Source organism: Aspergillus multicolor (genome assembly GCF_047715735.1).
Source record: "Aspergillus multicolor strain CBS 133.54 unplaced genomic scaffold BDW74scaffold_1, whole genome shotgun sequence".
Taxonomy (NCBI): Eukaryota; Fungi; Ascomycota; class Eurotiomycetes; order Eurotiales; family Aspergillaceae; genus Aspergillus; species Aspergillus multicolor.
This window is the reverse complement of record NW_027395952.1, coordinates 885,542-912,717: the sequence shown is the minus strand read 5'-3', so window position 1 is coordinate 912,717 and position 27,176 is coordinate 885,542. Positions and strand designations below refer to the sequence as shown.

General features: G+C 52.1%; 8 protein-coding genes and 1 non-coding gene across 9 annotated transcripts; 1 reads left to right on the top strand and 8 right to left on the bottom strand.

The window, feature by feature from the left end:
- Window positions 1-806: 806 nt before the first annotated feature.
- On the bottom strand, window positions 807-2,537 carry BDW74DRAFT_172289 (WD40 repeat domain-containing protein; the record flags this gene model as incomplete). The annotated part of the gene is made up of 1 exon (XM_073727483.1): window positions 807-2,537. One exon carries the CDS (start codon window positions 2,535-2,537, stop codon window positions 807-809), a length of 1,731 nt encoding a protein of 576 aa, XP_073589552.1.
- A 601-nt stretch (window positions 2,538-3,138) lies between these two features.
- On the bottom strand, window positions 3,139-6,887 carry BDW74DRAFT_172288 (NACHT and WD repeat domain-containing protein; the record flags this gene model as incomplete). The annotated part of the gene is made up of 4 exons (XM_073727482.1): window positions 3,139-3,804; window positions 3,857-4,804; window positions 4,853-6,434; window positions 6,481-6,887. 4 exons carry the CDS (start codon window positions 6,885-6,887, stop codon window positions 3,139-3,141), a joined length of 3,603 nt encoding a protein of 1,200 aa, XP_073589551.1.
- A 1,142-nt stretch (window positions 6,888-8,029) lies between these two features.
- Window positions 8,030-8,133, bottom strand: BDW74DRAFT_t9. Its single transcript has one exon. It is a non-coding gene; the product is annotated as a tRNA-Met (tRNA).
- Window positions 8,134-10,338: 2,205 nt separating this feature from the next.
- On the bottom strand, window positions 10,339-12,339 carry gprC. Its single transcript, XM_073732476.1, has 2 exons — window positions 11,492-12,339; window positions 10,339-11,432 (listed from the first exon to the last, which is right to left on the bottom strand). The coding sequence occupies exons 1-2, from the start codon at window positions 12,086-12,088 to the stop codon at window positions 10,701-10,703; spliced, it is 1,329 nt and encodes a 442-aa protein (XP_073589550.1). The 5' UTR covers window positions 12,089-12,339; the 3' UTR covers window positions 10,339-10,700.
- A 2,038-nt stretch (window positions 12,340-14,377) lies between these two features.
- On the top strand, window positions 14,378-15,297 carry BDW74DRAFT_3093 (uncharacterized protein). Its single transcript, XM_073732481.1, has 2 exons — window positions 14,378-15,022; window positions 15,100-15,297. The coding sequence occupies exon 1, from the start codon at window positions 14,506-14,508 to the stop codon at window positions 14,977-14,979; it is 474 nt and encodes a 157-aa protein (XP_073589549.1). The 5' UTR covers window positions 14,378-14,505; the 3' UTR covers window positions 14,980-15,022; window positions 15,100-15,297.
- A 1,663-nt stretch (window positions 15,298-16,960) lies between these two features.
- Window positions 16,961-19,291, bottom strand: BDW74DRAFT_164603 (uncharacterized protein; the record flags this gene model as incomplete). The annotated part of the gene is made up of 2 exons (XM_073726286.1): window positions 16,961-17,784; window positions 17,818-19,291. The coding sequence occupies 2 exons, from the start codon at window positions 19,289-19,291 to the stop codon at window positions 16,961-16,963; spliced, it is 2,298 nt and encodes a 765-aa protein (XP_073589548.1).
- Window positions 19,292-20,511: 1,220 nt separating this feature from the next.
- BDW74DRAFT_172285 (DNA glycosylase) lies at window positions 20,512-21,663 on the bottom strand (the record flags this gene model as incomplete). Its single annotated transcript, XM_073727481.1, has 1 exon — window positions 20,512-21,663. One exon carries the CDS (start codon window positions 21,661-21,663, stop codon window positions 20,512-20,514), a length of 1,152 nt encoding a protein of 383 aa, XP_073589547.1.
- BDW74DRAFT_3042 (uncharacterized protein) lies at window positions 21,505-24,318 on the bottom strand. Its single transcript, XM_073732468.1, has 2 exons — window positions 24,156-24,318; window positions 21,505-23,978 (listed from the first exon to the last, which is right to left on the bottom strand). Exon 2 carries the CDS (start codon window positions 23,928-23,930, stop codon window positions 21,738-21,740), a length of 2,193 nt encoding a protein of 730 aa, XP_073589546.1. The 5' UTR covers window positions 23,931-23,978; window positions 24,156-24,318; the 3' UTR covers window positions 21,505-21,737.
- A 225-nt stretch (window positions 24,319-24,543) lies between these two features.
- Window positions 24,544-27,176, bottom strand: BDW74DRAFT_141956 (gamma-glutamyltransferase). The gene is made up of 8 exons (XM_073722642.1): window positions 27,023-27,176; window positions 26,532-26,906; window positions 26,433-26,466; window positions 26,219-26,378; window positions 25,592-26,171; window positions 25,376-25,536; window positions 25,190-25,323; window positions 24,544-25,128 (listed from the first exon to the last, which is right to left on the bottom strand). Exons 1-8 carry the CDS (start codon window positions 27,056-27,058, stop codon window positions 24,680-24,682), a joined length of 1,929 nt encoding a protein of 642 aa, XP_073589545.1. The 5' UTR covers window positions 27,059-27,176; the 3' UTR covers window positions 24,544-24,679.

The window sequence follows — 27,176 nt, the reverse complement described above, 5'->3', positions numbered from 1 at the left end:
GATACTTCTCCTCTCTGCATTGGGCCAGTTCCCTGCAGGGTTTGCTGTAAATAAGAGGGGTGCTGTGTAGACAGCGTTGTTTGTGTTTGGTATAGCAGTTGGCGTTTTTACGCTTAGTGTAGACTTATTGATTAGTGTATAGATATCATCTTAGCGAGTACGATAGCCAATTCAAGCAGATATAGCATGATCAAAGCTCGGTATATGCACCGAGGTCATCGACATAGGGCCAGGAAAGTCACCTGACATCATCCTTTGGGGTCAATCCAGATCTGCAGCAGGTATACAAAGATCTGGGCCCGGTGGTAAATCCACAAACCGTCTTCACAAAAAGCAAAGTACAGAAACTTGGTCAATGCTGCTTTTGACTTGAAACGTAGGGACGATGCCCTCGTACTGGGCCACCAGTTTCTCATCTTATAACCATAAACCCCTCTACTGGAAGCAATGCCACCGCTCTTGATGAGTAGTATCCAGTTTTGATCATGCTTGCGGGGCGACAATAATATCCGAAATGCTGTTCCGATTACCGTGAAGCCAAGGGGATTGGTGGATTTGGGGCGCCAGATACTGTAGGTAGGTACCGAGCAGCCGTGCAAGCCCCGACGGGGGTCCTTTTCGACGGAAGGCGACGAGCTTTTATCTCAGAGTAAAAAAGGTTCGCCAGATCCTTGGTCTACTGGGTGCTGTATTAAGCCTGTAATGGAACCGTTTGGCGAGGACAGCGAAAGGAGGAGAGCGAGACGAGTCTTGTTTCCGACTGCCACTCCCAGCGGTGCACATCACATCCGACCCTTGCCCAAAGCCTAAAAATCAAGAACATCAGCTAAACGGTCCTCCCTTGTCCACAACCCCGGATTCCTCATCAGCGGATCCTCAAACGTCCACTCCAGCGGGTCCAAATTGGGATCAAGCTGAAGGAAGAGCACATGACCAGTGTCGGACGTCAAAGTCACTGTATTCTCGTAGATAATGCAAGAGCGCTTTTTGTAGGCGCTTCGATACTCAGGCGGGAAATACACAATCTTGTATTGCTTCCACATGATCCAACTCTCGTCCACACTGATCCAATAGAATGTCGAATTGAATGGGACACCGTCTGCAAATAATAGCGTGACGTCTGACCAGCCGTCGTTGACGATGACAGATAGACCGTTGTCTGCGATGGAGACTCTGTACAAGGTTTTCTCGAAAGGAAAGCATGCAACAAGGTCCGAGCTGTCGGTTTTCCATACTCGGACGGTGTTGTCTGCTGATATGGCGGCGACGAGGTTGTGGTCTTCCAGGAAGGAAGGCCGCCTGACCCAGTCGTCGTGGCCTGTCAAGGTGGTTATGCAATTCTCCTTACCCATATTCCAGATACGGACATGGTGGCTCTCGTAGACGATGGCTACTATCTTTGCCGTATGGGAAGGGTACAACTCTTTAGGGTCCTCATCGGCGCCTCTGGGGTCATTTACTGCCCCCGATTCCATTTGACCATGGATGTTGTAAGAATAGACGTTTCCGCGCGGCTGAAAAATCACAAAGGTGATGCCATCCGACGCAAAGCGTACCAAAGATACGCCGCAGTATCTAAGCGAGAAGTGGCGGCTGCGTTGAGTATCATATACATGGACTAGGATATCAATAACCCGCGGCTGGGTGTAGGCAATCAGCCCGGTTCGTGAACAGACCACAATAGGGTCCTCGATTTGGTGCCGGTGCAAGACTCGAGAGGCGCCCTCTGCAAGCTCCAGAATCGCCAGTTTCGATGTTTTGCGGTGGGCTATACCGGTCAGGTTCTCACCCTGGCCCGTCAGCCACACTCGCCTGTCATCGCTTGGCCGTGGCCCGTGGGTTATTTCGTGGTTCCGATAATTCCACACCTGGTAGCGTGATGTGATGACCGTAGAGTTCTGGGGCGAAATCCTAGCGTCAAGAGACCTATTATCGACGAGGCCGGCTGGATCCGCGCAATGGCAGTTACCGAGTCTCTGTCCTGTGCTGATATTCCATACCTCCAGTCTGTCAGCCGTATCATCCTTAACGACTGCCAAAAGCTCGTTGTTCTCGGAAAACTGCATGTCTAGCAGTATCGCTGATTTGGCATATGGGTTGGGCAAAACACCCTCTCCGTTGCCGGAACCAAATACTTTAAATATGCCAGTCTGCAATTTGCACGCAATTAGTGCATTATCGGCGCTAAACCTTAGGCCTGACATGGAATCAAACTCCGCAATCGTGGCAAAACAAGTACCAGTTGCAGCGTCCCAAAGACGTGTCTTGAAATCGTAGGTGAAACAGGCAAGCGTTGTACCGTTGGATGACCAGGCGACGCTGTAGACCTTGCCCGAGTTTGCATCCAGATTGTGAAGAACGGCTCCATCGTCAGTGGACCAGATTTCGATAACGTCCCGGCGCAGCGGGTGGACAGATGCAACTAATGTACCATCGGACGAAAAGAGATTCTCAAGTCGGAAGGGCAAGATTCCCGTCTTGATTACCTGTCTGCAGCTTTGCGAGGGATGCCATATTTGCAACCAAGTCCCTTCCATACTTGACAGGATCTTCTCCCCATTTGCAGAAACATAGACTTCGAGAGCCTTGCTTGAAAGATCACCTAAAGTCTACCACTTTTGTGATCTCAAGTCAAGCACTTTCAGAGTCATGTCTGCACAACCGGCCGCCATCATCGTCACGCCGGCGTCAAACGCCCAGCAAGTCAGTTCCAACTTGTTGATTGGAATCTCCAGTGACTCGCCAGTGCTTGGCTTCCACACAGAGATCTTTCTTTCTTCTCCGTGAAAGACTGCAGCATCGCTGGAAGGGGTTCCCATGAGCGAAGACAAACTTTGTGGTATGTCCGCGATAGAGTTGCAATTTCCCCGTCACGGCATCCCTTACCCGGATTTGGGGTGGCTCGTCGGGACCAAAACATACCATGGCACTACCGTCAGACGTTCGTTGCATCTGCCCGGTTGAGGGAGTGGTACACCCAAGAGCAATTCTCGTGCTGGCATTGTGTACATCACTCGCGTGGACAATATAATACGGCGCGGAAAGGGACAGAGCAGGGACTTTTGAAGATTGCAGCCATGACATACATCCAATGGAGTAAGTTTTCTCGTGTCTTTCTCCTGTATGGATGCCAACGACCTACGCGATGCCATGCGGTCCCAAAACTGCAAGCATCTCATTGTCTGGTGAGAAGTCGAGAGCACATGCGCTGTCAATAATGGCGGCTTTGAGGACGTGCTCAGCTGTCCCTAGGGCTAGGACATGGACGCTACTGTGCAACAAATAAGCGAGCAAGCTTCCGTCCGGAGAGAATCCTAGTCCCGATATAGCACCCTTGGTGCATTGTATAGTTCGAACCCAGCGGCCAGTCTCTGTGTCCAAGATTTGCGGTCTGCTATGGAAGGTGAAGCATGCAATACTCTTACCATCACTCGAGATGGCGAGGCTCGCTGCTTCGCCTAGAGTGCTCGCCAATTTCTGCAGACAAACACCACTCACAGTATTCCAGATTGCCAGGTTTCCACGGTGATTCATTGAGGCCATTAAATTGCAGTGGCGGGCATACTTCACATCACAGACCAAACTATTATGCGAAAACCCGTATTCGTCGTTAGAGATATTTCGAAGCTCATAGATGGACGTTTTTTGGCGTGTAGAGTGATAAACCCGGTCTCCATCGGGGGTCAAGAAACCGACGTCTGAACGATCCGAAACGTCATTCAGTATATTCAGTCTCTCCTTTCTCAATGTCCCATACTCGGGGCTCGAAATCGTACGAGTGAGAAATGAGCTTTCGTCCACTTGCTGAAAACTGTACGGAAATCACTTTGCCTTGATGGCCCTGTAAAACTTTCACTTCGGCCGCTGCAACAGGGTTCCAGAGTCTGATTAGGCTGCCCTCGGCGGCGTAAGCGAATATATCTCTCTCCGAGGACAATTCCATGTAGCCCGTACTCGACCCGAGAATATGGAGGCATGTTCCTATTACGGTGTCCCACACTCGGATCGTCTGGTCATCCGATTGGGACACGATCTTTCGGTCACCTTTGAGAAAACAACATTTACGTACTGGGCCTGCGTGTCCATGAAACGTGTGAGTAAGGTTGCCGTTTATTGTATCCCATAATCGCACCGTTGTGTCCAGTGACGAAGAAACGATATGCTTGGTGTCGGGTGAAAATTCATCGTGCCAGATTGCTTCAGTGTGGCCTTCAAGTGTATGACGGCAGTTGCCATTCAGAGTATCCCAGATTGTGATAGATCCGCTCCGGCATGCTATGAGCACTGCTTTGCCATCTTCATCAAACGTTGCATGGCCACCACCCTGCGAGTCTCCCATCTCCAGAATGTGCATACACACTCCAAATCTCAGACCCCAGATCCTCGAGGTTTCGAGGGCGCTCACTAAGAGCAACGATCCGTCCTTAGAGAATGCCATGCTTAGGGGCGGTCCATCGCCATCCAAAATACTGATACAGCGCCCTGTTATAATCTCACGGATTTCGGTTGTACCAGGTTGGGTCGCTTCGCATGCAACGACATCAGCCGAAGGTGATACGACAAGTCCTCCGAAGCAAACCCAGGTCTGCTCGCAAGGGCTCCATGATGATAGTATTGGACCTGATTGCACTATTGCGCTTTGCAGTAGGCGTGGAATACCTTGGCTTACGAAGCTTTCTTGGGGGTTAAACCAGGGTGTGCTGTGGTACACTTGCAGTGGCGCAACTTCTATAAGTGATCGGTGCTGCATGAGATACCGATACATGTGGTACAGCTCTTCTCCAAGTGACGAACCGATGATAAACTAGCTTTGGCATCAGCACAGCACCAGGGAACGGTTGGCATGTCGTACAGTTTGCAGGCTTCGAAGCGCCAAAATCATGTGGATTCCAAGGTACACATATCCTATGATAACGAGAGCTTCAACCCACTGGTGAAATCGCGTTTGAAAAAAGTTTCGGACTACAGTTTGACTGGTCCCTCCAGCCTGGCAAAGATGGTAAACCCAATTGCGACACGCATAGGAAGTCTCGAGCCGGATGTACTTCGCTATCCTCGCATCGTCTTTGTCAATTATGGAGTAGCCCGGAAACTGCAGACGACACACGTCAGCAGTCAAACACTGCTGCATATTGCGCATACAGTTGTGCGCCAGGAATCGATGCAGATCATCGGCCTGCAATTGGAAGCTCATTTCCGAACATCTATTCAGATTCATGAGAAAGTCACGAAAGGAAGGATGAAGCAGATAGATAGACTCGTCGTTGTTCCTTGGAACATGGAAGACTGAGTGGAGGTTGTGGAGAACACTGGTGATGACCGACTTATCTATTGCGAGAAGCCCTGATAGAGCGGCGGTGGAAAACTGTGCTCTGAGCAATATAATCGAACCGATGACTTTCTTGAAGAGTAACTCGTCTTCAATGTACGAGTGCTTGAGTATGGTCAGGTACATCTGATCTAACGCAGCTGTTGACGAATGACTATGGTCCGATGAGCTCTCGTCGACAAGTATTCTTAGTGCACGTTGTGGTAGTGGCGATTCATATATAAAACGGCAAACTGTCTTCGCGTAGATGAACAGTGATCCGGCCTTCATGGACAGTGTCTCAATAACTTCATTCTGCGAGCTAGGCCAGCTGTGTGGAAGGCCATGCCTGGACCTAATCTTATTGAGCTCGTCTTCAATTAGTAGAGAGATGTCCTGTTCGACAACTGCATCGTCCATGCCGAACAGATCAAACTCGTGATGGAAGTGACTTTGCAATTGAAGAAAGTCACGACGGACTGCTCTTTCAGGCCGGCCTGTGATTAGCACTTGCAGTCGGAACTTGGACTTGACGCTCGCAAGCATTGTTAGAAGCTGAGGAATCATCTCAACATCCTCTTCGCGATCACATTCATCGAGAGCGTCGATCACAAATACAAGCGGAGAAGCAGTGTCACCCGCAAGCTTCTTGGCTGGCCCGACTATCAATCGGCGGCATTGCTCAGCAAGACTTCTTTGAGAAATATCCTCATCCTCCATTATCGCCTCGCAGATATTCTGTTCTAGTTCAGGGTCTTTTCGTGCCAGCTGAAAAGACAACGTGGTTATCATCCTCCCAGCATGCCCACGGTCACCTGCTCCTCGGGAAAAAAAGAAGCTGCCTCCAAGACAACCTTTGTCATGAAGCTGACTAGCCACGGTCCGAGCAATAGTGGACTTTCCAGTTCCTGCCATTCCCCTTAGCCAGCAAATTGTCTCGCTTGTGGAGTTTACACTCCAAGCCACCAGCTTCTGGAGAGCTTCGGTACGCGTACCGGGTAGACATTGTGCTTCATGTTCTTGCGACCGAGAATCAAATGCCGCATCAACGGCACGGGGAAGCTTCTCGAGATATCTGATTTGCTCAATGCGATTGATCGACTGCGTGGTTGCCAGGCTTTGGGAACTGCACCAGTCAGAAAGGGAAATAATTGCCAAGAGGAAGGACCTACAAGTTGTCCAACAACAGGGCCATGCTCAGCGTACTCTTCCGTTCCGAGACCCGCTGAAGAACCTCGTCAACCTCGTCCTTTGCGAAGGGCCATTTCAGAGCTCTGAGACCAATCCTCCGCATCGGATTGCTACTCTTTCCCTTCAAACGCGTCTCCAGCTCGCGAAGGGCGACCTCGCTGTTCTCAATGAGACTACGCGGGGCGCGCAGTGCCTCCAAGTCATCATCTTTTGTCTTTTCGGCAAGCTCCCGCAGCTTTTGGACGATCTGAAAACAGGCTCCGATGCCGTCCTTTAACTTCTGGATGTCTTCCGCGGCATGGCGGACATCTCGTAGGTACTTGTTGCAGGCGCTAATTATAGCTGTCGAGATTTGGATGACAGCAATAGCACTCGCGGCGGTTTCCATGTCGTGCAAATTCTCCTGTGATCAGCGTTATCGGCAAGGGTGCGATGCTTCTGGTCAACAAGCCTACTGGCATAGTCAGACATGGCTTTTCAGGAACTTATGACGTTGTACTTGCGACTCACTCTTCTCTCTTGTCTATGTCATTTCTAGAGACCAAGACCCAGTTGGAAATGGTAAGCGCCGACTGCCATGGCTGAGGCTGAATCCCAGCCCAGTGCGTGGTACCGTATGCCCAGAACTGACAAGGCTGCAGGCGCTGACTGGCCAGTGTTGGAGTGATAAACATCGATTTCATGTTCATGATTTCTGGAAGGTGTTTGCAATACTTCAATCGCCTTAAAAGCGCTCGATAGCAAAGATCGGACGGAGGTAAAGGAACTAGCAGCCGGGCTAGCATATGCGTACTCGACGCTCATTCTAACCCTTCCCTGGGTAGATAAGTGACCTAATAAACGGCCTCAAAGTCTCAGGTCTAGAAGAGTGAAATGTAAGAGAAAACACCGTATCGCTGGTATGAACGGAGCGAGTTGATGAAGAGATGAAGCGTCGAGACAACGAGTGGAAGGCGCTAGCCAGACCACGACTACCGTAATGGCCTTATCCTCAAGACAGCACTCTATCATGACATTGTTGACCTGGTGCTCAACACGATCCAGATAGGTAACGCAATGATATAAAGAGATTCAAGAGATCCCAGGATTCCCGAGAAATATTTGGCCACCTATCTCTCCTGGTAGGGAATAAAGGCTACTAGTGACAACTTGACCTATGAGGCTATGAACCTTCAACCTTAACATCTTCTATAAAGCCAGCACAGCGGATATTCCCCTTGCTGCATGGTTCTCGGCTACCACTTTCCAATTGTTCTGATTTAGTGAGCCCGGTTTCAACCGTCACCTACTTAGTCAATGACTCGGGAATATTGGCAGCAGTAAGACCACATGAAGCAAAGATGGGACGCTGCTGGTGATGCAAATTAAATAGATGTTCAGGTAGACATAGAACCATAAAGCTATAGCTAGACCATGTGTCCAGGCAAAGCAAAAAGAATAATGATGTTTCTAATTGCTGTCTGTCTATCAAAATGCAGGCCTGCCGCTCTATATAAGTGGGTCTGCACCGTGGAGGGTAGCAAAAAACAATGCTTCCAACGAGAATCGAACTCGTGCTTGCGGATTGCAACTCCTTTCGATAGGAATCGTCATACAATATGAGACCGCCGTCCTAACCACTAGACTATGGAAACTTCTTGGAAGACAGTTGCCGCTTTTGGATCTTATAGACGGCAACACAAGATGCTAGCAAGACACAGTTTCGTATTACATATAGATATCTTATCGCAGGTCCGCAACCCCCCTGTCGCTGTCGGTGTCCGGCAGTTCATGGGCTATCTCCCTTCACCATCACTTACCCTCCTCCTCCCTGATATCTCACTCCGTCCCATCCACATATGTCATATGCCACTACCATGCCAGAAAGTGATCATCCTAGTATTTGTCAACCCACCCAAACCCCCGGGTCCCATGGTCGCAGTCTCGCAGTCGCACTCGCCGCCGATCCCTACCTAGTACCCGCGGAGATTCGCCGAAAAATACAATTTGCAGCCCTGCCCCTTCCCAAACTCTGCTCCTGTCTGGACCGTTTCATCACGAGCCCTAGAAAACTTTATCGCTCCCGCGCGTTTACTGGAGTCGGATTGGATGCGCTCCACCGCGGGATGCGTTCCAGTCCCTGGCGCAGTATGGTTCTGGTTCTAACTTCTGGGTCTGCCTGCACGTTTGGGTCTGGGTCGGTTGTGCCCGCGACAGGACTGTGCATGAGGCTCCGTGGTTCGAGTGAAAACAGCATCAACGACCGCGTAAGCTGAGATGCGAAATAGATGGATAAGAAGCATAGAAGATACCCCATATCTTGCATTCAATCAGAGTCAGCGGCGTAGGTATAATTAGGTAGTTGCTTGATGATCCACGCCGGCCTGTCGATCGGCATATCAGCATACTTTGCTAGTAGACGCTACTGTCAATGTCAATGTCTGTTAGTAAACAGAAGCATCATGCCAAGGACACCAGGGCATACTCTGTCGTCAGGCATCAGGAGCATCAGGGTATCTACATAGATCCTTCTTCTAACGGTAAGAAGGCATGAATCGCAGTACCAGACAGTTGAAGCCTCAAAGGTGGAACGAAGACGATCATATTCGATGATCCCATGGCACCTGTCCCGTGCATTTGCTCAACGATTCCACTTCCACGGCTCTTCCCAGGTCCAAGACTCCAGGCAGGGTAGAGCACGGCCAGCTCTGAGTCCCTGATCCCTGGGTCTCCTCGGTGCGGAGTCCCTACCCGGCACCGGGACCCGGTCATCGGAAGCCAGCCCTGGTCTCGGTTGTCGGATGTCGGTATACCGTGCATGAGACTGCAAAAAAGATCGTCTTCATCGCTTGAGATCGATAGTACTCAATTCCTTTTGATAAACAATCAGCCCTGCAGACTCGATCTCGGAGTTAAAAGGATCGATCAAGAAAACGCCACACGCACGACATGTGCTATTTTGAGCATTTGCCACGTTCTTCCAAGTTCTTTGGCCTGGAGGTTGAGTTGCAACGGTGGCATACTACAGCACACTAGACTGCCGACTAGTAGTGCTAGTCTGACAAGCACACACACTAGTCGGATCACCTCTCCTTGGAGAAATCAAATCTTGTCGCCTGGAGACTAGCCGCGAGACTTGCGATATCCAGTTTATGCTGCCTAGCACTCGCACTTCCGATGGTCGTGGCGCTAGAAAAAGAACAGGAGACGAATGTTGATGCTCGGAGAAAATAAGCCTCACTGGCAAGGTGTCGTCGAGCTTTCAGCCCCCAACCTTAGCCGGCGTCCCAGCAACCAGAACCGTGGAAATTACATCGGCCCCGGTGCTGCTTTGAGTAAAGCCAGAAAGTTCTAGCCTGGGGATCGACGCGCCACTGCCACCAGTCAGGTTTGACAGACGGCGAAGGCTGGCCTGAAGAGGATACCGGTGGCGGCATTCAGAAATAGGCCGTCTTCTGTATGGAGTACCCTGTAGATGACTAGCTGTCCCGGCCAGCATACTATAACGATGTGTCGGCTGATCCCTGCCCTCACCCTATCGCGAGGCAATGTGTGCGATGACCCAGGTAAAGACCTGCTCTGTGCTTCCTGCTCTGATCATCTATTCGGCTCACGCCGTCATGAGGACGCCTGCCGAACAGGATCAGCATGATCGTCCGCCAAAGCAGGATGTGGCTAGTCATGCGTAGTAATTCCCAGCTCTCTGGGTCTGCATTCATTGGTAGGGTGTTGGATGTAGGTAGTGCAGTCTTTGTCTTCGAAGTCTGTACAGGAAATGTTTGTAGACAGAAAGGGAATATGTATGTAGGCTGTGGCTGTCCCCAAGAGACAAAGAAGAAAGCAAATCTATATACAGGAAACAATCAAACAGGAGATGTCACATAAACCGCCTGCAAGGAAGAAAAAAGTGTAAAAGGGATGAAACGGATCCGCTCATAGAACTCGTCACCAAGTTGGGTATATCTGCTCGCAGTTCGACTCGAAGGAATGAAGCGAAGGTAAAAGAATATCGACGGAGAAGCGAAGAAAGGTTGACGATCGAATAAGTATAAACCGTTATTTTGTAAGTGGACAAGGGGCCGCCGAGTTGTGAGTCAAGGAGAGTGTAAAGTTGGGGCATCAATTAAACCATGTAAGGTATAAGTTGGACATGAGGTAGTGTATAACTGGTCAAAGGAATGAATGAAGTGAAAGATTATGGCGTAGCTGGATCAAATGGCGTCTATCTTCCCCATCTCCTCACCGGGACAGGGGGAGACATCTTGCCTGTCGGCGGTAGAGAGTCCGCACTTGACCGGCCGCTACCGCCTTCACCATTGTCAGGATATGCGGGCTCGGACGTGATCTCGATGGTAGTGTGCTGGTACACCTTTCCGATCGGAGTAAGTTCGACATCGCCGCCGGTGTTCTTGACAATATCGTCAGTTGAGCCGTCTCGGCTCTGCTCCTCGTCGTCGCCGCCCTTGTAGGTGTGGAGAGCGCTGATGTCAGTCCGCATGTGCTTCGGATCCGTAGTGCTGCCGAGTTTGTTCTTGCCACTAGGGAATTTGTGGTAGCTCTGGTCCATGCTAGGCTCGGATTCGATAATCAGGTTCTTTCGGGTGAGCGTGTAAAGCAAGACATCGACCAGACCAGAACTTGTGATCATCGCACCGGCGACACAGAAGTAAACGATACCCGGTGTGTCTCCTCGTGCAGTTGCCATTCGTCCTGCTGCCAGAGGAAGAGACAGGACAATGTATGCAATCGGGTATATGATCATGTATCCGACAACACGACGAAGACGTTTCAGACTCTCAATATGGCTGCTTCCCAAAATAGCGGACTGTTTGATACGTCGACGAAGTTGGAACCACAGGATAGCGTATAGAGAAACCGTACCGAATTCGGCGAAGAAGATCCAGAAATAGTGCGTGCCGAGTCGAATGGGTTCGTAAGACTCACTAATCCAACACTACATACATGTCAGTTATAAACGCAGAACGATAAAAAAAAGAATGCGGGGAAACCCACCCAAGCACCAGCGGGGACGAATACATCTTTTCCATGAGAAGCGAGTGGGATGATGACGAGGACTGCAACCAATACCCAAATGCCTATCACGATTGTAACGAAAGCGCGGTAGCTCAGCTTTCGACCCAGGGCGACAACATAGAAGGTATGAAAGGCGATGGCGAGCACGAAGATTCCGCTGGCTGGATCGCCGACCTGAAGCCAGAATCCTTGAAGAAAGCAGGCCGCCGTATTTGCCTCGATTTTATTCTCCGCGTACCACTTGGCACATATCAAGAAAGCGAGTGACTGCTGGATATCCGCAATAACCAGATTGTAGATGAGGACGATATACTGGTTGTAACCGATGTATCGTTGATAGCTTCCGCGCCAGAAAACCAGTCGCCAAGTAATGAACGAAATCAACATGAGAGTAGCGATCGTAGAAAGGATGGCCATGATAAAGACAGCCACCAAGCCCCTGCGATGATCTACTGGCAGGGGATCAATACTTTGTCCCGAACCATTATCACCCGTCGTATAGGCCAATCTCGGGAGGAGCGAGTGGCTGCCGTCATCGCCGGCGGTTAAAGAGTGTAACACCTTGAAAAGGCTCATTGTGAATCGTTTAGTATGGCGTATTGCTGGAAAACGCCGCAAGCATCATTCGATGGTGGACTTGTCGAGGTCGCTGTACTCCTGCACCCGGGCAAGAAGTCGCGCTTCGGGACGATGTGTCTCGGGGAACGATCGAGTATTTGAGGATATGACAGTTGGAACGGATGTGCAGATTCTGTCGATAAGCTTGGTTTGCCCTCTGATCCTATCCCTTTCTTTCTCTCAAGAGGTTCGAGAAATAATCCACTTTCACAGAAAGTAAAGTTAAAACGAGGGGCGAGGACAGGAATAATAATAATATGAGCTGCAGAGTTTGAAGGATCAAAAGGGACAAGGTAGCGAAGATGCTACTGACGTATAGAAGCAAAGCTTAAGCCTGGGGCGAGATTTGAGTTGGCGCCATGCGCCGCGCAGCCAACAACCCCACGAAGTGTACCAAATTTCAGACGGCGGTGGAGCAGATTTGAATTCCAGAGGCGTGAACGGCTGAGTCCGACAGGAGATGGACCCAACGATCAGACAGGGGGAGGCTCAGGGAGCGAATGAGAAGGACAAGAGAACGGGGAAAATGGGTACCGCATCTGGAAGGTGGGAAGCGGAACGGCAGAACGAGTCGCTGCACTGCCGACTTGATATTGTTGCTGGCCTGCTGCTATATAATGATTGAGGGCGAGAGCGGATCAAAAGTACCTACGGAGTACACTCGAAATGTTCAGGGGCGCAGGTGCCTGGCGAGTCTTCGACCCCTCTCGATGGAGTTGGAACCTGGCTTATACGTGAAATGATAAGGACAGCCGCAGAAGACCCCTGTCCAGAGTGACGCCGTCAGGGCTCGTGTGAGCTCGCCATCGCTGCCAAGAATGTTGGCTCGATGCCCAGCGCTGAGGCGCGAGGGTCGGAAGCTTGCCTGGGCTTTGCATCCAAGACTCAACTTGCGTGTAACCCCACAGACAGGAAGATGGAAGATTGACCCGGCCACGAGCTAGCATGGATATCCAGGATCATCTCCTTTCTCTCCAATCAAACGGTCGTCAATCCAGCCAAGTGCAGCGTGATTCCCGAGCCCACAGTGGCCCACATCCCCGCCGATCGGTTAGATTCTGGAGCAAATTCCGGATAACGTCCTCTATCAGGACAAGTGGCTCGAAGATCTCCGCTCATCTGCTCAAAGGGGTATTTTCGTACGTAGACTATACTCTTTCTCGAACGACGATCAGTGTGCTGCAGGACAGCACGGCTTCCAAAGGGCCTTTCTCTGGTCCGGCAGCGCACATCTTCATCAGCGTTTATTCAGCCTCTCGAGACACCCGTGCCAGCCGCCATGAACCGTGGGACAATACCCGAGTAATCTCATTCGCCTCCTACAATAATGCCCTTGTGAGTACGAGGTCATTCTGAAACTTCGATGGCGCGAGAGCCAGGTCGCGAGGTGGACAGTGCGGATCCCATGTGATGTAAGCGGCAAGCCTCGTTTTGAGAATGCGGAATATGACAGCCTCAGTTCTCAGGAATTGGCAGTGACAGATCTCGGTTGTTTCATGGTTGACACTTGGCTGTTGTTATCATTATCAATCTAGACGGTCTCAAGGTGCCGCGCTCTCCGTAACAACCGATGACAGGAGCAAGTTGGAGCTGGTCAGTTAATTGAACAGTTCGGGATAGATAAGAGGAGCAAAAAGAGCTGACGCCGCCAAGTTAGCTGGTTTGAGGTTGATGGGCGATAGATAGATTAACGCGGAGGAGCAGAAGACCTCGGGCCCTCGGCAGTTGCAGGAACAACCGTTTCTCCGAGCGGCTCCTTCCCCCTTGGGTTTCTCCGGTTCCTCGTCCCCTCAGTACTCTCTCTTGGTCTTCGCTCTTGAAACAACAATTCGACTATTCATACCTTTGGTTCCTCGCGGTGCGCCCGTGTAAAATGACTACAGGTACTCGATGCGAGCGCGAGATCAGTCCCAACGGCCGACTCGGCGACGAGCAAACGGTTCACGAAGCCCGCAGTAAGATACTTTCGCTTGAGTCACTACTCACTAGTCGCTTCTGCCTCGCCAATGACGCCGCGATTCGAGCCGGACTCTCAACTACGCCGTATTCTTCAACCCCGCACGAGCTTGACAGTCTGAACGGTTTCTTTCCCGTGCGGGGACGGATATTATGGCGTTGAGGTGTGGAAACAAAACAATGGACAATGGGCGACCGAAGGATTTAAGACTTGAGACCATGTCGTTGCTGGCCGCCAGCCCGCCATCACTCGCTCTCTGTCGTTATACGAAGTGACGCTTCTGCCATCCTGCAAACACGTGGATGTCTCAGATCCAGTTCCTTTGGATCCAGGATTTGAGACTCGGGCTGAACGGTCAACCCATGGTTCACTGGTGGATAGACTTTCCGCCCCTTGGTTTCACGAGTCCGTGAGTTCTATGGCATCGTCCAAGCTTCAGCAGACCGTCCTCGACGCCATCGTCGCATCCTTTCCAGGGTATTTCCTCATGCTTATTCCCGAACCAGGCAATGCTGTGAAGGGACTCTCAGCGAATGATTCGCTAGCACCTTGCAGAATCTGGCTCGGTCGCGACCGTCGATTCGTCCCTCCGTTGCCTGTCAACGAACAGGTTACACCGCATTGTACACCGTCTAGTACAAAGGCATTCTACTCCGGTATTCGCGTAGTACTACACCAGGCACTTCAGGACTCCCAAAAGGTGTTGGCGAAAGGATACAATACATTGATACAGCAATTATTGCACGGGATGTCGCCAGAATTGCGCCTAGGCCACATGAGCTGCGACATTTATCGTCGTCAACTCCATGGTTCTCAACCATACTGCCACACCTTGCGCAACGGTTCATCTGGGTACTTAGTCGCATCTACGCCGATCTCGGTCCCTATCTAGTTTCTACCTATGAGCTGATGGGTGTCTCGATCAACTGTTCTCAGTATGCACCTGCATATCCTCCAGGCCCTCCGTTAGTCACTCAATCTGCTTGTCCTAATCATGAATAACAAGGTCAAGATCAATTGCTTGGCACCCCAATTTGCCAATCCTGCCAAGGTCAAGGCGAGAGGCTTGATCGCATGGTTTCATCGATTTCCTGCCCTAAAGTTTGGGCGCTGTGTACGTACTATGGACTCCAAACGCCACGGACCATCTCCGCTGGCTCTGAATGTCCTAGCACAATGCGGCAATGCTCATAGCTTGGACCCCAGAGCCGGACGCAATTATCGTACGAACAACGTTAGCGAATGCGGGGAACGTGCTTGTACCTGCACTCTGGGCACATTACATCGATACAACCCCTGGTTCCTGGGATCTGATCTGAGACATACTTACCGTGCGCAGTGTACACCGTGCACGCTTTCATCCGTCCCTGCGCCCCGATGGGGCAACATCGCCTTGGACGCCTGAACTAGGACTAATCGAGGCACTGCGCGGGAGCCTCGCCACTGCCTGTTCATTTACGTACGGAGATCTTCTTGTCAGCAGTGGTGAGAGCGTTGATTCGTGCAGCGCTGAATTGCCCCGAAAGCGAAACGGCGGACAAGGCGAATTGTCTCATCCAGTGCTTTCTGGCCGCCTTACTCCGACCTTTCGGACTAATACCGTTCTTGCCAATTGTGTTGCGTGCCTCTGTTGGATAAGCACTAAATATAACCCGTAGTTACTATGATGGACTCCGTGGATAGGCAGGCCTCAGCCTCCGGAGTCCGGTGAAGAGATAGGGTACGCGCAGATGATTTTATTCCAGGTAGGCTAGATCCCTCCGGTTTGCCCAGTCCCCCAGAACCTAGGGCTCCGATAGTCATATACCAGAAAGACGATTCAACAGCTTCTCGTTTACGTATCCTGTGAGACTACCATAGTACACTTAGGTACCGGAGGTACTCAAATACCATGAGGCTTTCGGGGAGTTCCTGTGGGTACTGTACATACATACGCTGGAATCTAGAATACTCATCGATGTGCACTTTTCAAGTCTCTCTCTCCCATATACTACGCCTAGCGACAATATCACAGAACTACCAATCAACATATAGTACAAGCCACGGCTGGTTGGTTGAGCAGACTGATGAATCTCGCAACAGCCTATGGTTGACAAGCTGGATGCATGGATGCAGGTGCAGTTCATTAGTTTAAAAATCGAAGCGAAAGCAAAGCAAAAGCAACCTATATTCCTAAATCTAGATACTATATAGCTATGAACTAGGTTGAATAGGTAGAACAGCCTAGGTGAAAGCAGCGCGGAGAAGAATATTAGGTAGGTAACTTGGGTATACAATTTATCTATCGGCCGTAGCTGCAAGCGCGACTAAACACAACATCGAGGCCAATGCAATGCAATGCAATAGAATGCGGCAAGCATAGATCCAAGGCTCAGCCCGGGCGGATTAGAAACGACCTGGATGGGTATCAGGTGGATAAAAGCAAGCAGGTCACGATGATAAATATAAGAAAGGCGTAGGCTTCCATCCATTAGCATCCAGCCTTGTATCGATCAGCTTCGCCTCACTCCGACTCGCTGTTCTGATATACCTACAAATATGCAATGAGACCAATTGCTGCAAGCCAACTTGGGTATATTGAGTAGATGTAAGATGGTAAGATATTCAGTTTCATTTCGTGCTGACTCTTCATTCATGAATAGACGGTGTGCAATGTATGTAATGTGTATGGCGTGAACTCAATTCGTCTTCGTCTTCGTCGTCAAATGTCGTAACGCTGCTGATGATGGAAAGCAAAAAGAACAAAAAACAATCATGGAATGTATCAATAAAGAAAATGCAAAATCGGCAATATGAACAGGGATCAGTCCTTGGACGTATCAACTCTGGCTGAAGCACGTAAGATTGAGATCGAGATGGCGAGAGTTCGTAGCTCATCGTCGCCTGGAGTTCCGACTATCCCTCCGCCCAATAGGCTCCCCGTCTTCCCCCTCGTCTTCCTCCTCCACAGGGGCGGGAGTGCGTCGCTCAGTACGTCGCTTCGGGCGGCGCCGACGATTAGAGCTGATATTGCTAGCCGAGTCATCCGGCGCAAGAGAGTACGTATCGTCAAGGAAATCATCGTCCGTACCGCTTTCCCACGGGTACTGGGAAGCCGGCGTACCAAGACGCGCTTCAACGAATGTGCCGCGGCGGTTTTGGCTGGCGATAGACAGTCCGGCACCGCGCTCCCGCAGAGCAAGACGCACAGCTTCCGCTTTGCAGTGCAGCGCCTCAAATGCGTCTTCAAGAGCCTCCATCCCAGCGTAAATCTCTCGCTCGACTTCGGCCAGCGCCGCAATCTCCATTTCCTCGTCGAGCGCGATCGGACCACCGAATGAGCCGGGTGAGCCGGGGCCGCCGTATGGTTGGCTCATTGGGCGGTCGAGCGGGCTGGGCGTCGGGCCGCGGGACATTCGGCCGCCGGCAGCGCTGAACGGGGTGGTTGAGCGGCTGGCGCCGTATCGGGTGGGTGTGCCGTTGGGAAGCGAGTCTTCTGCTCCGCTGCGGAGGAAGCCGTCGAAGCGGCCTGAGATCAGGATGTCCCATTCATCGTCGCTGATGGCTGCAAGAGTGGCTAGGACATGGTGAATTCCGGGGTTGTTGAGCATGTACATCGCGGTTTCAGGATCCCGAGGTCGAGATGACAGACGGTACAGGCGTTGAATCGCATACGATGAAGAGACTAGAGCATCGGGTCGCTCTCGAGGCTTTCCGTCTGGGCGTGGAGTTGGTGACGTGGACGAAATACCTAGCAAAGCACGGAAGATCGGCCTTTGCTCTGTTCCAAGATGGGTTAACATGGCAAAGGTCAGTGTCTCGTCGTCTACCTCATCCGGCGCACTTGTCGGCTGCTCGACTTGCTCGGTCAGCCACCTGTCCACGGCGAGTTTCGTCTTGCGGGACTGCCGAAGGAAATGGTCGCGGTACTCTTCCGGAACGTCGATATCCATCTTCTGCATGGGAATGTGCTCTTCACCAGACACATCCGCAGCACCAAGCTCCGTCGTAAGTATGAATGGTGGCCAGTTAGGAAGCTCGCGACGGCCGGAAACCAGCTCTAATACTTCACCCCAGCTAACACCCGACGGGATATCTTCCAGCTCATCATGCTCACACATCAAACAGCGACACGATTCTGAGGAAATATCGCGGGCAAAGACGGCTTCTAGTCGGTCGAGTAGGCGACGAGCCACGGAGCGAGCCCCGGTAGCTACCGCGAGCGAACCGCTCTTATTTACGACAGTCTGATAGTCATCTAGAAGGCGACTGAACGGCTCAAAAACTCTACTAGCCGCCAAATGAGGCTGAACCTGTGGTTGATCGCCGAAGACTGTGTTTAGTAGCAAAGATCTTGGCACTTGATGATCCAGCCCTCCATTATGAAGTAGGTAATCAACACGCGGGTTTGCAACGGGGACATCTGGCGGAGGAGGCGGCGGAGGCGGAGTGCCGTACGTAGGACCGACGGTCGGCGGGCGTCCATATTCCATCGCAATCTCGAAAGGCGTGCGGTTACGATTGGCGGAGGCCGGACAATTCGACATGGAAGAGCGCGTCTGGTTGCGCGACGGCGGCTTTTCGGGACTTTTGACTCTATGGGGTGACTGGCGAGGAGCCGCAATAGTTGCGTCGGAGCCGTTGGCGGAGCCAAGACCTGCATCTCGGACTGTTGGCGGAGAACGGGGAGGAGAGACAGTGGGCGTTCGTTTCCGTCCCGAATCCAGTTTTGACTTCGAAGGCTTGTGGCTCGTGGTCCGAGGCGGAGACTCCTTGCTATGGCTTGAACGTTTCGACGTTGACTTGGGTGTCTCCGGTCGCACCGTAGCCTTGCTAGACTTGCTGCTGTCATCCTTCTTCGCGCGTAGACTTGACGATGAGCGGTTCAAGTCTGTCTTGATCCTGATCTTAGTCTTCTCCTTCGGCTTCTCCGTTTTTTCTCCCTTATCGTCGACCGTGCTTCCCTTACGCGAGTGCTGATCCACGCTCGTCAACGGGGGACTTGGGGGCGCATGTTGACTGTCGTGGCGGTGATGTTTGCTATCCTCCTTGTCATCATCATCCCGATCCTGCTCGGTCAAATCGGTCGGATCTGGTGTAGGAACGCCGGGCTTGGAGACAGCCTCCCTACTATGAGCCTTCGAAAACGTCGGGTACGGCAAGCTCGTTCTCGACTCGAGGAAGGACGCCGTGCCGGAGCGGCTGGCGCTGTCGAGGCCGGGCATAGAGGACCGACGTTGTTTGCGGGACTTGGGAGCGGAGGCGGAAGGGGTAGAGGCACGGACCGGTGGTTCGGGGTCGTCTGGGTCCTTGGTTGAGGGGCGGGAGGATTGTTTCTGGGACGAGGAACGGTGTTGGCGGTGTTTTGATTTGAGGGAGGTGGATGACGATGATGAAAGCTTCCTATTACGTTCTCGGTCATTTAGTCTCAGGGGCAGAAACATGGCGGTTAAGGTGAGGTGTGAGGTGAGGTTCGTGGGATGCAAAGGCGAGAGAAGACGACGACCACGGCCGGGGAAGTCTTCCCTGCTCCGATTTCGTTTCGTGACGTTTTCTAGTTACCTCGTAGTTGTGAATAGGGTGCTAATCCGAGTCGGACAATGCGTCGACGAGAAGCAGGCAAATCAATCGTATGTAGGGTCTGGAGACGTCGACAAGGCGGACTGCGGAAGATCGTGTTGTCGGTACGTTGGGTTGGTCGTCTGGCGCTTAGGCGAGGTAAGGATCGCAGATCGGAGTGGTTGGGTTCGTAGCTAGGCGCTTATGTCACTGGGTCACCGACAGCTATCTTTAGAGTCATGCGACATGCCGTCGCTCATGAAGTACAATAGTAGAAAAAGCAAGTAGACTGGGAGAAGTAAGGAACCAGGAACCAGCGAATTCGAAATGATGGATGGTTGACGAAGGAGGCTGGTGGAGGATTTTGCGGTGAGTAAGGTAGCGTAGGGCCCAGGCTGATCCCCGCTGAGACCCGTTTAATCGCGAAATGGCGATGTCTAGTTCGATGGCCCGTTCAAGGCAGACGGCTCGGTGGGTGCGGTGGAGCGACCTGGTGCACCGTGCTGCATGGAAGCCTGACGAAGCGGTTGGATCGACTTCTAGAGAATGGAATTGAGCAGGAAAGTTGATCTGAATCAGTTCAAGATGGAGGATGAAGTTGGAAAGAAGGGAGAGTTGGACGGAGGAAGATGTTTGCTGGTGAAGCTGTTTGTCCTTGCTTGCTTCGTTGCCTGAATTTTAATGCCTCAAGAGCGAGGCAGCCACGTCCGCTACACCTGCCTCAGGCCGTCACCTTCTTTACAATGTGACAGAACAAGCTTATTTCATCATTGACATGGGATATGATATTTAAATAAATACTATAGAATAATTACTGCAGATATACCTTGGTAGATGTGTCTATGGCCCACGATATGTCCTTGATAGTAGAGCTCAGGCAGCTTATCTACCTCCGCTTCATCGGCGACGTCTCAAGAACCCAATTTCCATCCTCAATATGAGCCGTCGCGCCACGCCTTGCAGCCCGCATAACCTTCTCGCTCGCTCGTGTCCTCTCTCCCGTCTCCCGATCCCAGACCCAACCTTCCTTCAGCCACATCCACGTCAAATAAGCACGAAGCTCCTTATCCTGCGGCAGCACCGACTTCCATTCCGGCACGAACTCCGCACTAGCACCATCCCCTTTCCAATCCTTAGCCAAGCCGCGTAATTCATCGCGGCAGAAGGTCCGCCAGCTATCCAAAGCGTAAGCCCCAACGCCGGGGAGATGCGCGATTTCCCAGGCTACTCGCTGGTCGTCGTCGTCGTCGATGCATTCGCCGGCCTTGACATCCCTACCATCCATCTTGGCTGGGTAATTGAGTTTCCGGTACCTTTTTCCGAGAGCAGGCGGACGATCAAGCCAAGTCTGTGCTAGGGCGATGCACTTCCTTGCGCGCTGGTTCTGGAAGCCGAGGCGGTGGATCATGGATATCAGGTCGTGTGGGTCTGCTGCGGCCATTGCTTCGATCGTGGGGTATCGGTCGAAGACCTGGAATAGGATTGGGAGTGCGACACCGCCACGTGTTCGGTTGAGGAAGATCGTTGCGAGGAGTAGGCGGAATGGAGTGTGGGCGAGCTGCTCCTGCACTAGGCCGAAGGCAGGCGCGTCAATTGGTGGGAATGGGAGACAGGAGTCTTCGTTGACTAAAGGCCCCTGGAAATAGGGAGATATCTTTGTTGGCTTGAGTCGGGGCTTTTTCTCTGGAACGAGTATGTGGCACGGCAAGAAGTCGAGCGAGGGTGGTGTTTGCGCCCTCGCACTGCAGGAAAGGGCGCAGTGTGAGGGCTTAGTAGGTGCAATTGGGGTTTCGTTTACCTCTTCGAGGCAATTTGTGACACTGCGCTTGGAAGAGGACGAATGAGCTGGGGAGGTTGGAGGGCTATCGGATAGGGAATCAAGGTTACTCAGCACATCACTCAAGGTCGAATCGGAGAGGAGGAAATCAGAAAGCATGCCCATATCCTCGATCATGCCGAGTACATGGTCTGGGATAGAGCGACGGTTACGGACCACAGGCGGGGCTTCAGCATTTGTATCGCGCTTCTTCTCAATCATTCTAACCTTCGACTTCACGAAGTATTTGGACTTCACCTCATCGCCGGCTGTCACCCCCGGCAAATCATCGGTTCTTAAAAATCCAGCACAATCGGGTCTTCAACTGCTGCACCGCTCCGCTTCGAAGTTTTGGTCTTTGACGAATTCTGCGAAGCATGCGCTCCGTCCGTTCGCTGCCTTTTCTTCTTCGGACGAATTGACAATGCTTCCTGCGTTTCAACCTTCCCAGAGGCTGGCCGCTTCCGGGACTTCAGAGAAGCCGCAGGAGGTTCGGCGTCACCGCTGGTACGAGCATGTTTCCTTTTCTTGTTAGAATCAGCGAGAGCCTCCTTCGTTCCACCCCTTCCGGAAGTTAACGGCCTTTCAACCTTGTTCTGAATCTCAACTTCGGGGGTTCCCAGGTCAATTGTGACAGGTGTTTTCCTCGCCGCCTTGTCGATCACAGTAGGAGCTGCACTCAATACGTTGTGCTGCATCATCCGCTTATGCTCCAACCTCCGCCTTCTCTTTGCCTGGTCCTTGAATAGCTTCGATGTCTCATCTGGATTGTAGTGGTCACTATCATCTCGTGTAGATGCATCAATCTGTCGAGAGGCACTCGTAATACTGCCAAACAGCCTCTCCACCATCCTTTCGGAGCTGGCTAAGATCTCGGGCCGGAAGCTTGGTGTGTTGTTCTCATACTCGGGTAGCCCTGACGCCTCGGGTTCGTGCGAGGGTGGAGCTTGAATATCGACCTCCTCCCCAAACTCCGAACCCTCGGTGAATGCATCCTCATGCCCCACATAGAGAAGATAATAGCGCTTGATATCATGAAGAATCGTGTCAACCTTTTCCTCGCTATACCCAGTCTCTTTAGCTTCCTCGCGGACATCACGAACAAACTGTAGACGCAAGCCTAGGGGAACAGGATACTGCTTGTCGCGCATGAAATTGTGTTCACATATGAATCTGAGAAGCGGCGAGTATTTATCGTCGTCAGGAGTCGTAGAAGGTGACGGAGAGGAACTGGCGCCGAGCTTGATTCCGCCATTATGTTCTTCGTCTCGGCTTTCAACCTCGTCATCGTCTAGAGATTCTTCAGCCGCAGGTCTCTGCTCTAGAATCGGGCTATGGAGAAGCTTCGGCTTGTTTGTGTCGCCACCAGCGCCTTGAACATTTTCGCCGCTGAGTCCGGTCTTCTTAGTAGGAGTTCTGACAGAAAATTCAGCCACGCGGTGATTCTCGACGCTTGGCTCGAATATAGGTCTCAGCTTGTTTGCGCTGCCGGTACCTTGTGCATTGCGTTCGGGCGCCGCCTTTGAGGGCGGAGTGGAAGCACCGTCTTGGTCCTTGGTACTCGGCTTGGATATAGACCTCAGCTTGTTTGCACTGCCCTCGGACGCTTCCTTCAAAGATGGGGTGGAATCTTCGTGCAGGTCTTCAACAAGACGGTGCTTCTTGGTAATCGGCTTGGGTACAGGCTTCAGCTTGTTCGTGTTGCCAGTAGCTGGTACATTGCGCTCGGACTCTTCCTTTGAAGGTAGATTAAAGAATCCGTCCTCATCCTCAACCGCGCGGTGCTTCTTGTTCCTCGGCTTGGGTATGGGCCTCAGCTTGTTCGTGTTGCCGCCGCCAATTCCTCGAACATTGTCGGTACGGGTTCCAGCCTTTGTAACCAGGACATCGTCGTCGTCTGCATGAGCGCGGTGCTTCCTGGTACTTGACTTGGTACTTGACTTGGTACTTGACTTGGTACTCGGCTTGGGTATGGGTCTCAGCTTGTTTGTGTTACCGCCGTTAGTGCCTCGGACTTTGTCATTGTCGCGGCGGCGCCTAGCCTTCGTGATCACGATATCGGCATCGTCTTCGAGCGAGCGGCGCTTCTCGGAGCTCAACTTGGGTATAGGCTTCAGCTTATTCGATCTGCCGGCGACTCGAGCAAACCCATGATCGCGACTGGGTCCCGCCATTGCGATAATATCTTGCTCTCCAACAGAACGGCGTTTCTCAGTGTCCGGCTTGGGTATAGGCTTCAACTTGTTTGTGTTGCCAGTGGAAGCGCCATGGGCATTAACGCGAGCAAGCCCAGTCTGAGGGAGTGAAGGTTTGGCTGGCTCCTCAACAGCACAGTGTTCCTTGCTCTTTCTCTTCTTCTCGCTCTTATCCTTAGGCTTGCTCTCGTTCTTGTCCTTCGATTTAGATTCCTTCGTCTTCAGCGGGGTCGGATTGGCGGACGGAGGGGTAGGGGAAGAGAGACCGTCTTCTGAGCGGCCGGGTCTCACCATTTCGAATTTTTCGTCGATGCGATACGATGCGATGAAGGTATGGGTCTTCTGTAGTAAACGTGGACGTGTAAGCGTCGGACGTAAAGGTGGCGCGAAGAAAAGACGGAAGAGGTTGAAAGGTTAAGGAAGTCGAATAGGATGGGAATAAGAAAAGCAAAGGACCTCAAGAAAGTTGCTGAGACTAACACAAGAAAAAGTCCTCAAATTGAAATTCGCTCAACTCACTCCTGGAAGAGACGGCTAGCCATGCGCGACACACCCCTCAGCGCAGCAACCACCCTCCACCCTGCCAGCTAATCAAGACGCGGTCGGTTTCTACATCCGCTGGTCGAGTCAACGCTAGCGGAATCGAAGTATTGTTTGAATCGAATGAAGAGGAAGATGTCGGTCACATTTCGTGCCCGTGTAAGATGATTCTGAATAATCTGGGGAAGGATTTGGGACTGATTTGATTTTAAGCGGTGCGGAGTCGTTGCGCACGGGCCACTCAGGAACATCCGTCATAGATAAACACACAAGGCGCGAGACTGTGTTCAAAGACATGGTTAAAATATTGATTTCAGGAAAGCTCGTTGCAGTAAATGCTGAGTTTATGCCTCGGTGGTTGATGTTGTAGAATATTAATATTTCGTTCTCTGTTCTTCCAAGCTCTAGTCGTAAAACACCTATATCCTGCAGATCTATACACACTATATACATCTACCGTCATGTCCACATAGCACTCTTTACATCAACCCATAGAACCTGATCTAAACCGCAAAGCCCGCCGAATCCAACTGTCTCGGCTCCCCCGCCGGATCAAACGTCCCATTCCTTAGGACACGAATGGCCTGCGCCGTACTCCCCCCAGGTGCCGTCCACGTAACATTATGCCCGCGGGCCTTCATAAAGGCAACAGTGGCGTTATCATACGCGTACTCGAACGTCGCTTGGTTAGGGATCAACTGGTCGTGCAACCGGGGTCTTGCCAGTGCCTCAGCGGCAGAAAGACCCTCGTCGACTGCGTGGATGATGTTCTGCACGGTTGCCGTGATGATACGGCTTCCACCCGCGGAGCCCGCGATGAAGAATGTTGTTCCGTTGGGGTAGGTTACGATCGTGGGGGTGCAGGAAGAGAGGGGGCGTTTTCCGGGTCGGATGTAGTTTGCTTCCGAGGGGATGTAGCCGAAGGAGTTGGAGGAGCCGGGGATGGAGAAGTCTGTATAGGGTACATTAGTCAGATAGGGTAGGGTGGGTCAATATTAAAAATTGGGGCGTACCATCCATCTCATTGTTCATGATGACACCAGTCTCAGGGACGACGACCTTGCTGCCGAAGAGGAGGTTGATGGTTGTGATTGCTGAGATGGCGAGGCCGGAGCGGTCGATTGTGGCGATGTGCGATGTTCCCGGTCTACCCAACTTACTGTTAGACGATTTCGCAAGAACAGTTCTGGGAGGCTCACGTTTCCAAACTCTCAATACCAGCCGGGTCATACGCGGACACATTCTGTGTGCGGAGGTCCGAGATCCTCGAATGGATATCATCGGCAGTGTCCTGGTCAATCATCTCCCGCTCATACTTGCTCATACCATCAACGAAGCCTGGGTCTCCAAGGGCAGTTCTCTAACATCCGAGTTAGCCATAGTCATTCAAGCGCATACCTACTCTTTCCACATACCAAACCATAGGCAAAACGCATCGCCTCATCCAACCGATGCGTACTCAAGTTGACATTCTGTGCCGTAAACAGCGGCTCATACGTATCCAAGACCTTAAGGATGTTCATCGCAACGCTTCCGCTCGACGGGGTCGTAGTACTCGTAACCTGAAGCCCACGGTAATTGATCTGCGAGTGGTCGCGCACAACAGCCGTGTAGTTGCGGAGATCCTCGAGGGTCATTGTTCCATTGGCAGCTTGAAGGGCCTTGATTGTGTATTCCGCAATTGGGCCTGAGTAAAACGCATCCGGACCCTCCGCCGCAATTGTCTCCAGCGTGTTGGCGTAGCGCTTGCGCGTGATGGTATCACCGAGCTGGACACGGGTGCCGTTCGGGGCAAAGTCAACGGCGAACGAGGGGTCGTTGACGAGGAAGTCGTCGCCGGTGCCGACCGCGGACTCCATGTAACGGACCAGATCCCTGCCAACTGGGAAGCCATTGCGCGCAGTATCGATTGCGGGCTGGACGAGTGTGGACCAGGGGAGGGAGCCGTATTTGCTATGGAGGAGTTCGAGGCCGCGCAGTTCACCGGGTACGCCGCTGGACCTCGTTAGAGATATCAATGCGGAGAGTATGGGTTGACGTACCTCGCCAGTCCGCCGAGCGTAGACGCATCAGTCAAATTGTTGAACATGGTCTCGTACGCCGCCGCCGGGGCAGTCTCCCGAAAGTCAATGTACTCGAATGTTCCGTCTGGGGCCTTAACGAGCATAAAGCCGCCGCCGCCAATACCACTGTGGTACATTCCTAGGCAGTCATCAGTAATTGTCCCCATGGCTTAACTCGGGGTAAAAATCTCACCAACAACCCCAACGCAAAGCATAGTCGCAACCATCTACAACCGCACACATCGACATCAGCCCAATTCCAAACCGCAAAGCAAAGAACAACAAAACCCACCGCATCCGCCGCATTCCCACCCATCAGAATAACATCCGTACCATGGCGACTACAAATCGCGCTCTCGCTCGCAACAGCACCGCGCTTGCCATACAGATCCGTGGCCTCCGCCGCCTCCGCCGCGGATCTCTGCGTGTGACCGATAAAGCGATCGTACGAGTCCAGCGGCGACGGAATGACACCCGGCACGTGGAAGACCAGTAGGACCAGACAGAGGGTGGTACAGAGGGAGACCTTCAGCACGCGCGACAGCGACAGCGACAGAGACTGCGACATGGTTGGTCTGGAATCAAAGATCGAGATCGAGCCCCAGCGCGTCTGGCTCGGATGTGACTGTGAAGAAAGTGAAAGCTTGTCGGAGCTTTGGGGAAGTGGCTGGGTGACACCATCGTTGCTTATTATTAGCACTGCTTGATCTTCGCCCGGGCTCCGGCTCCCACGGGCCACGGCGCCGCTGGCAAATGGCTGCGCGAGGCTGAGGGCGTACGTACCTGTTTCTCCACATCCTGCGCGCTAAACCCCTGCATGGCCTTACTCCAACTATAGCTCTTGCCTGTTTTGTTAGGTGTTTAAGGGTGTGGATAGGAAATATATTGAGGAAACGGTGAAGGAAACGAGGGACATTTTGGAGAGAGGCACAAAGCC

Excerpts from the sequence above, each read along its gene's own strand:
- gprC (XM_073732476.1), bottom strand. The coding sequence starts at position 12,088 with ATGAGCCTTTTCAAGGTGTTACACTCTTTAACCGCCGGCGATGACGGC. Across the intron at positions 11,433-11,491 it reads TCGTCCCCGCTGGTGCTTGG|TGTTGGATTAGTGAGTCTTA; the intron begins GTGGGTTTCCCC and ends ACATGTATGTAG.
- BDW74DRAFT_3042 (XM_073732468.1), bottom strand. The coding sequence starts at position 23,930 with ATGGTGAGACCCGGCCGCTCAGAAGACGGTCTCTCTTCCCCTACCCCT.
- BDW74DRAFT_141956 (XM_073722642.1), bottom strand. The coding sequence starts at position 27,058 with ATGCAGGGGTTTAGCGCGCAGGATGTGGAGAAACAG. Across the intron at positions 26,907-27,022 it reads CGCAGGATGTGGAGAAACAG|CCACTTCCCCAAAGCTCCGA; the intron begins GTACGTACGCCC and ends GGTGTCACCCAG. Across the intron at positions 25,324-25,375 it reads GGTATTGAGAGTTTGGAAAC|ACCGGGAACATCGCACATCG; the intron begins GTGAGCCTCCCA and ends TAAGTTGGGTAG.
- BDW74DRAFT_3093 (XM_073732481.1), top strand. The coding sequence starts at position 14,506 with ATGGCATCGTCCAAGCTTCAGCAGACCGTCCTCGACGCCATCGTCGCA.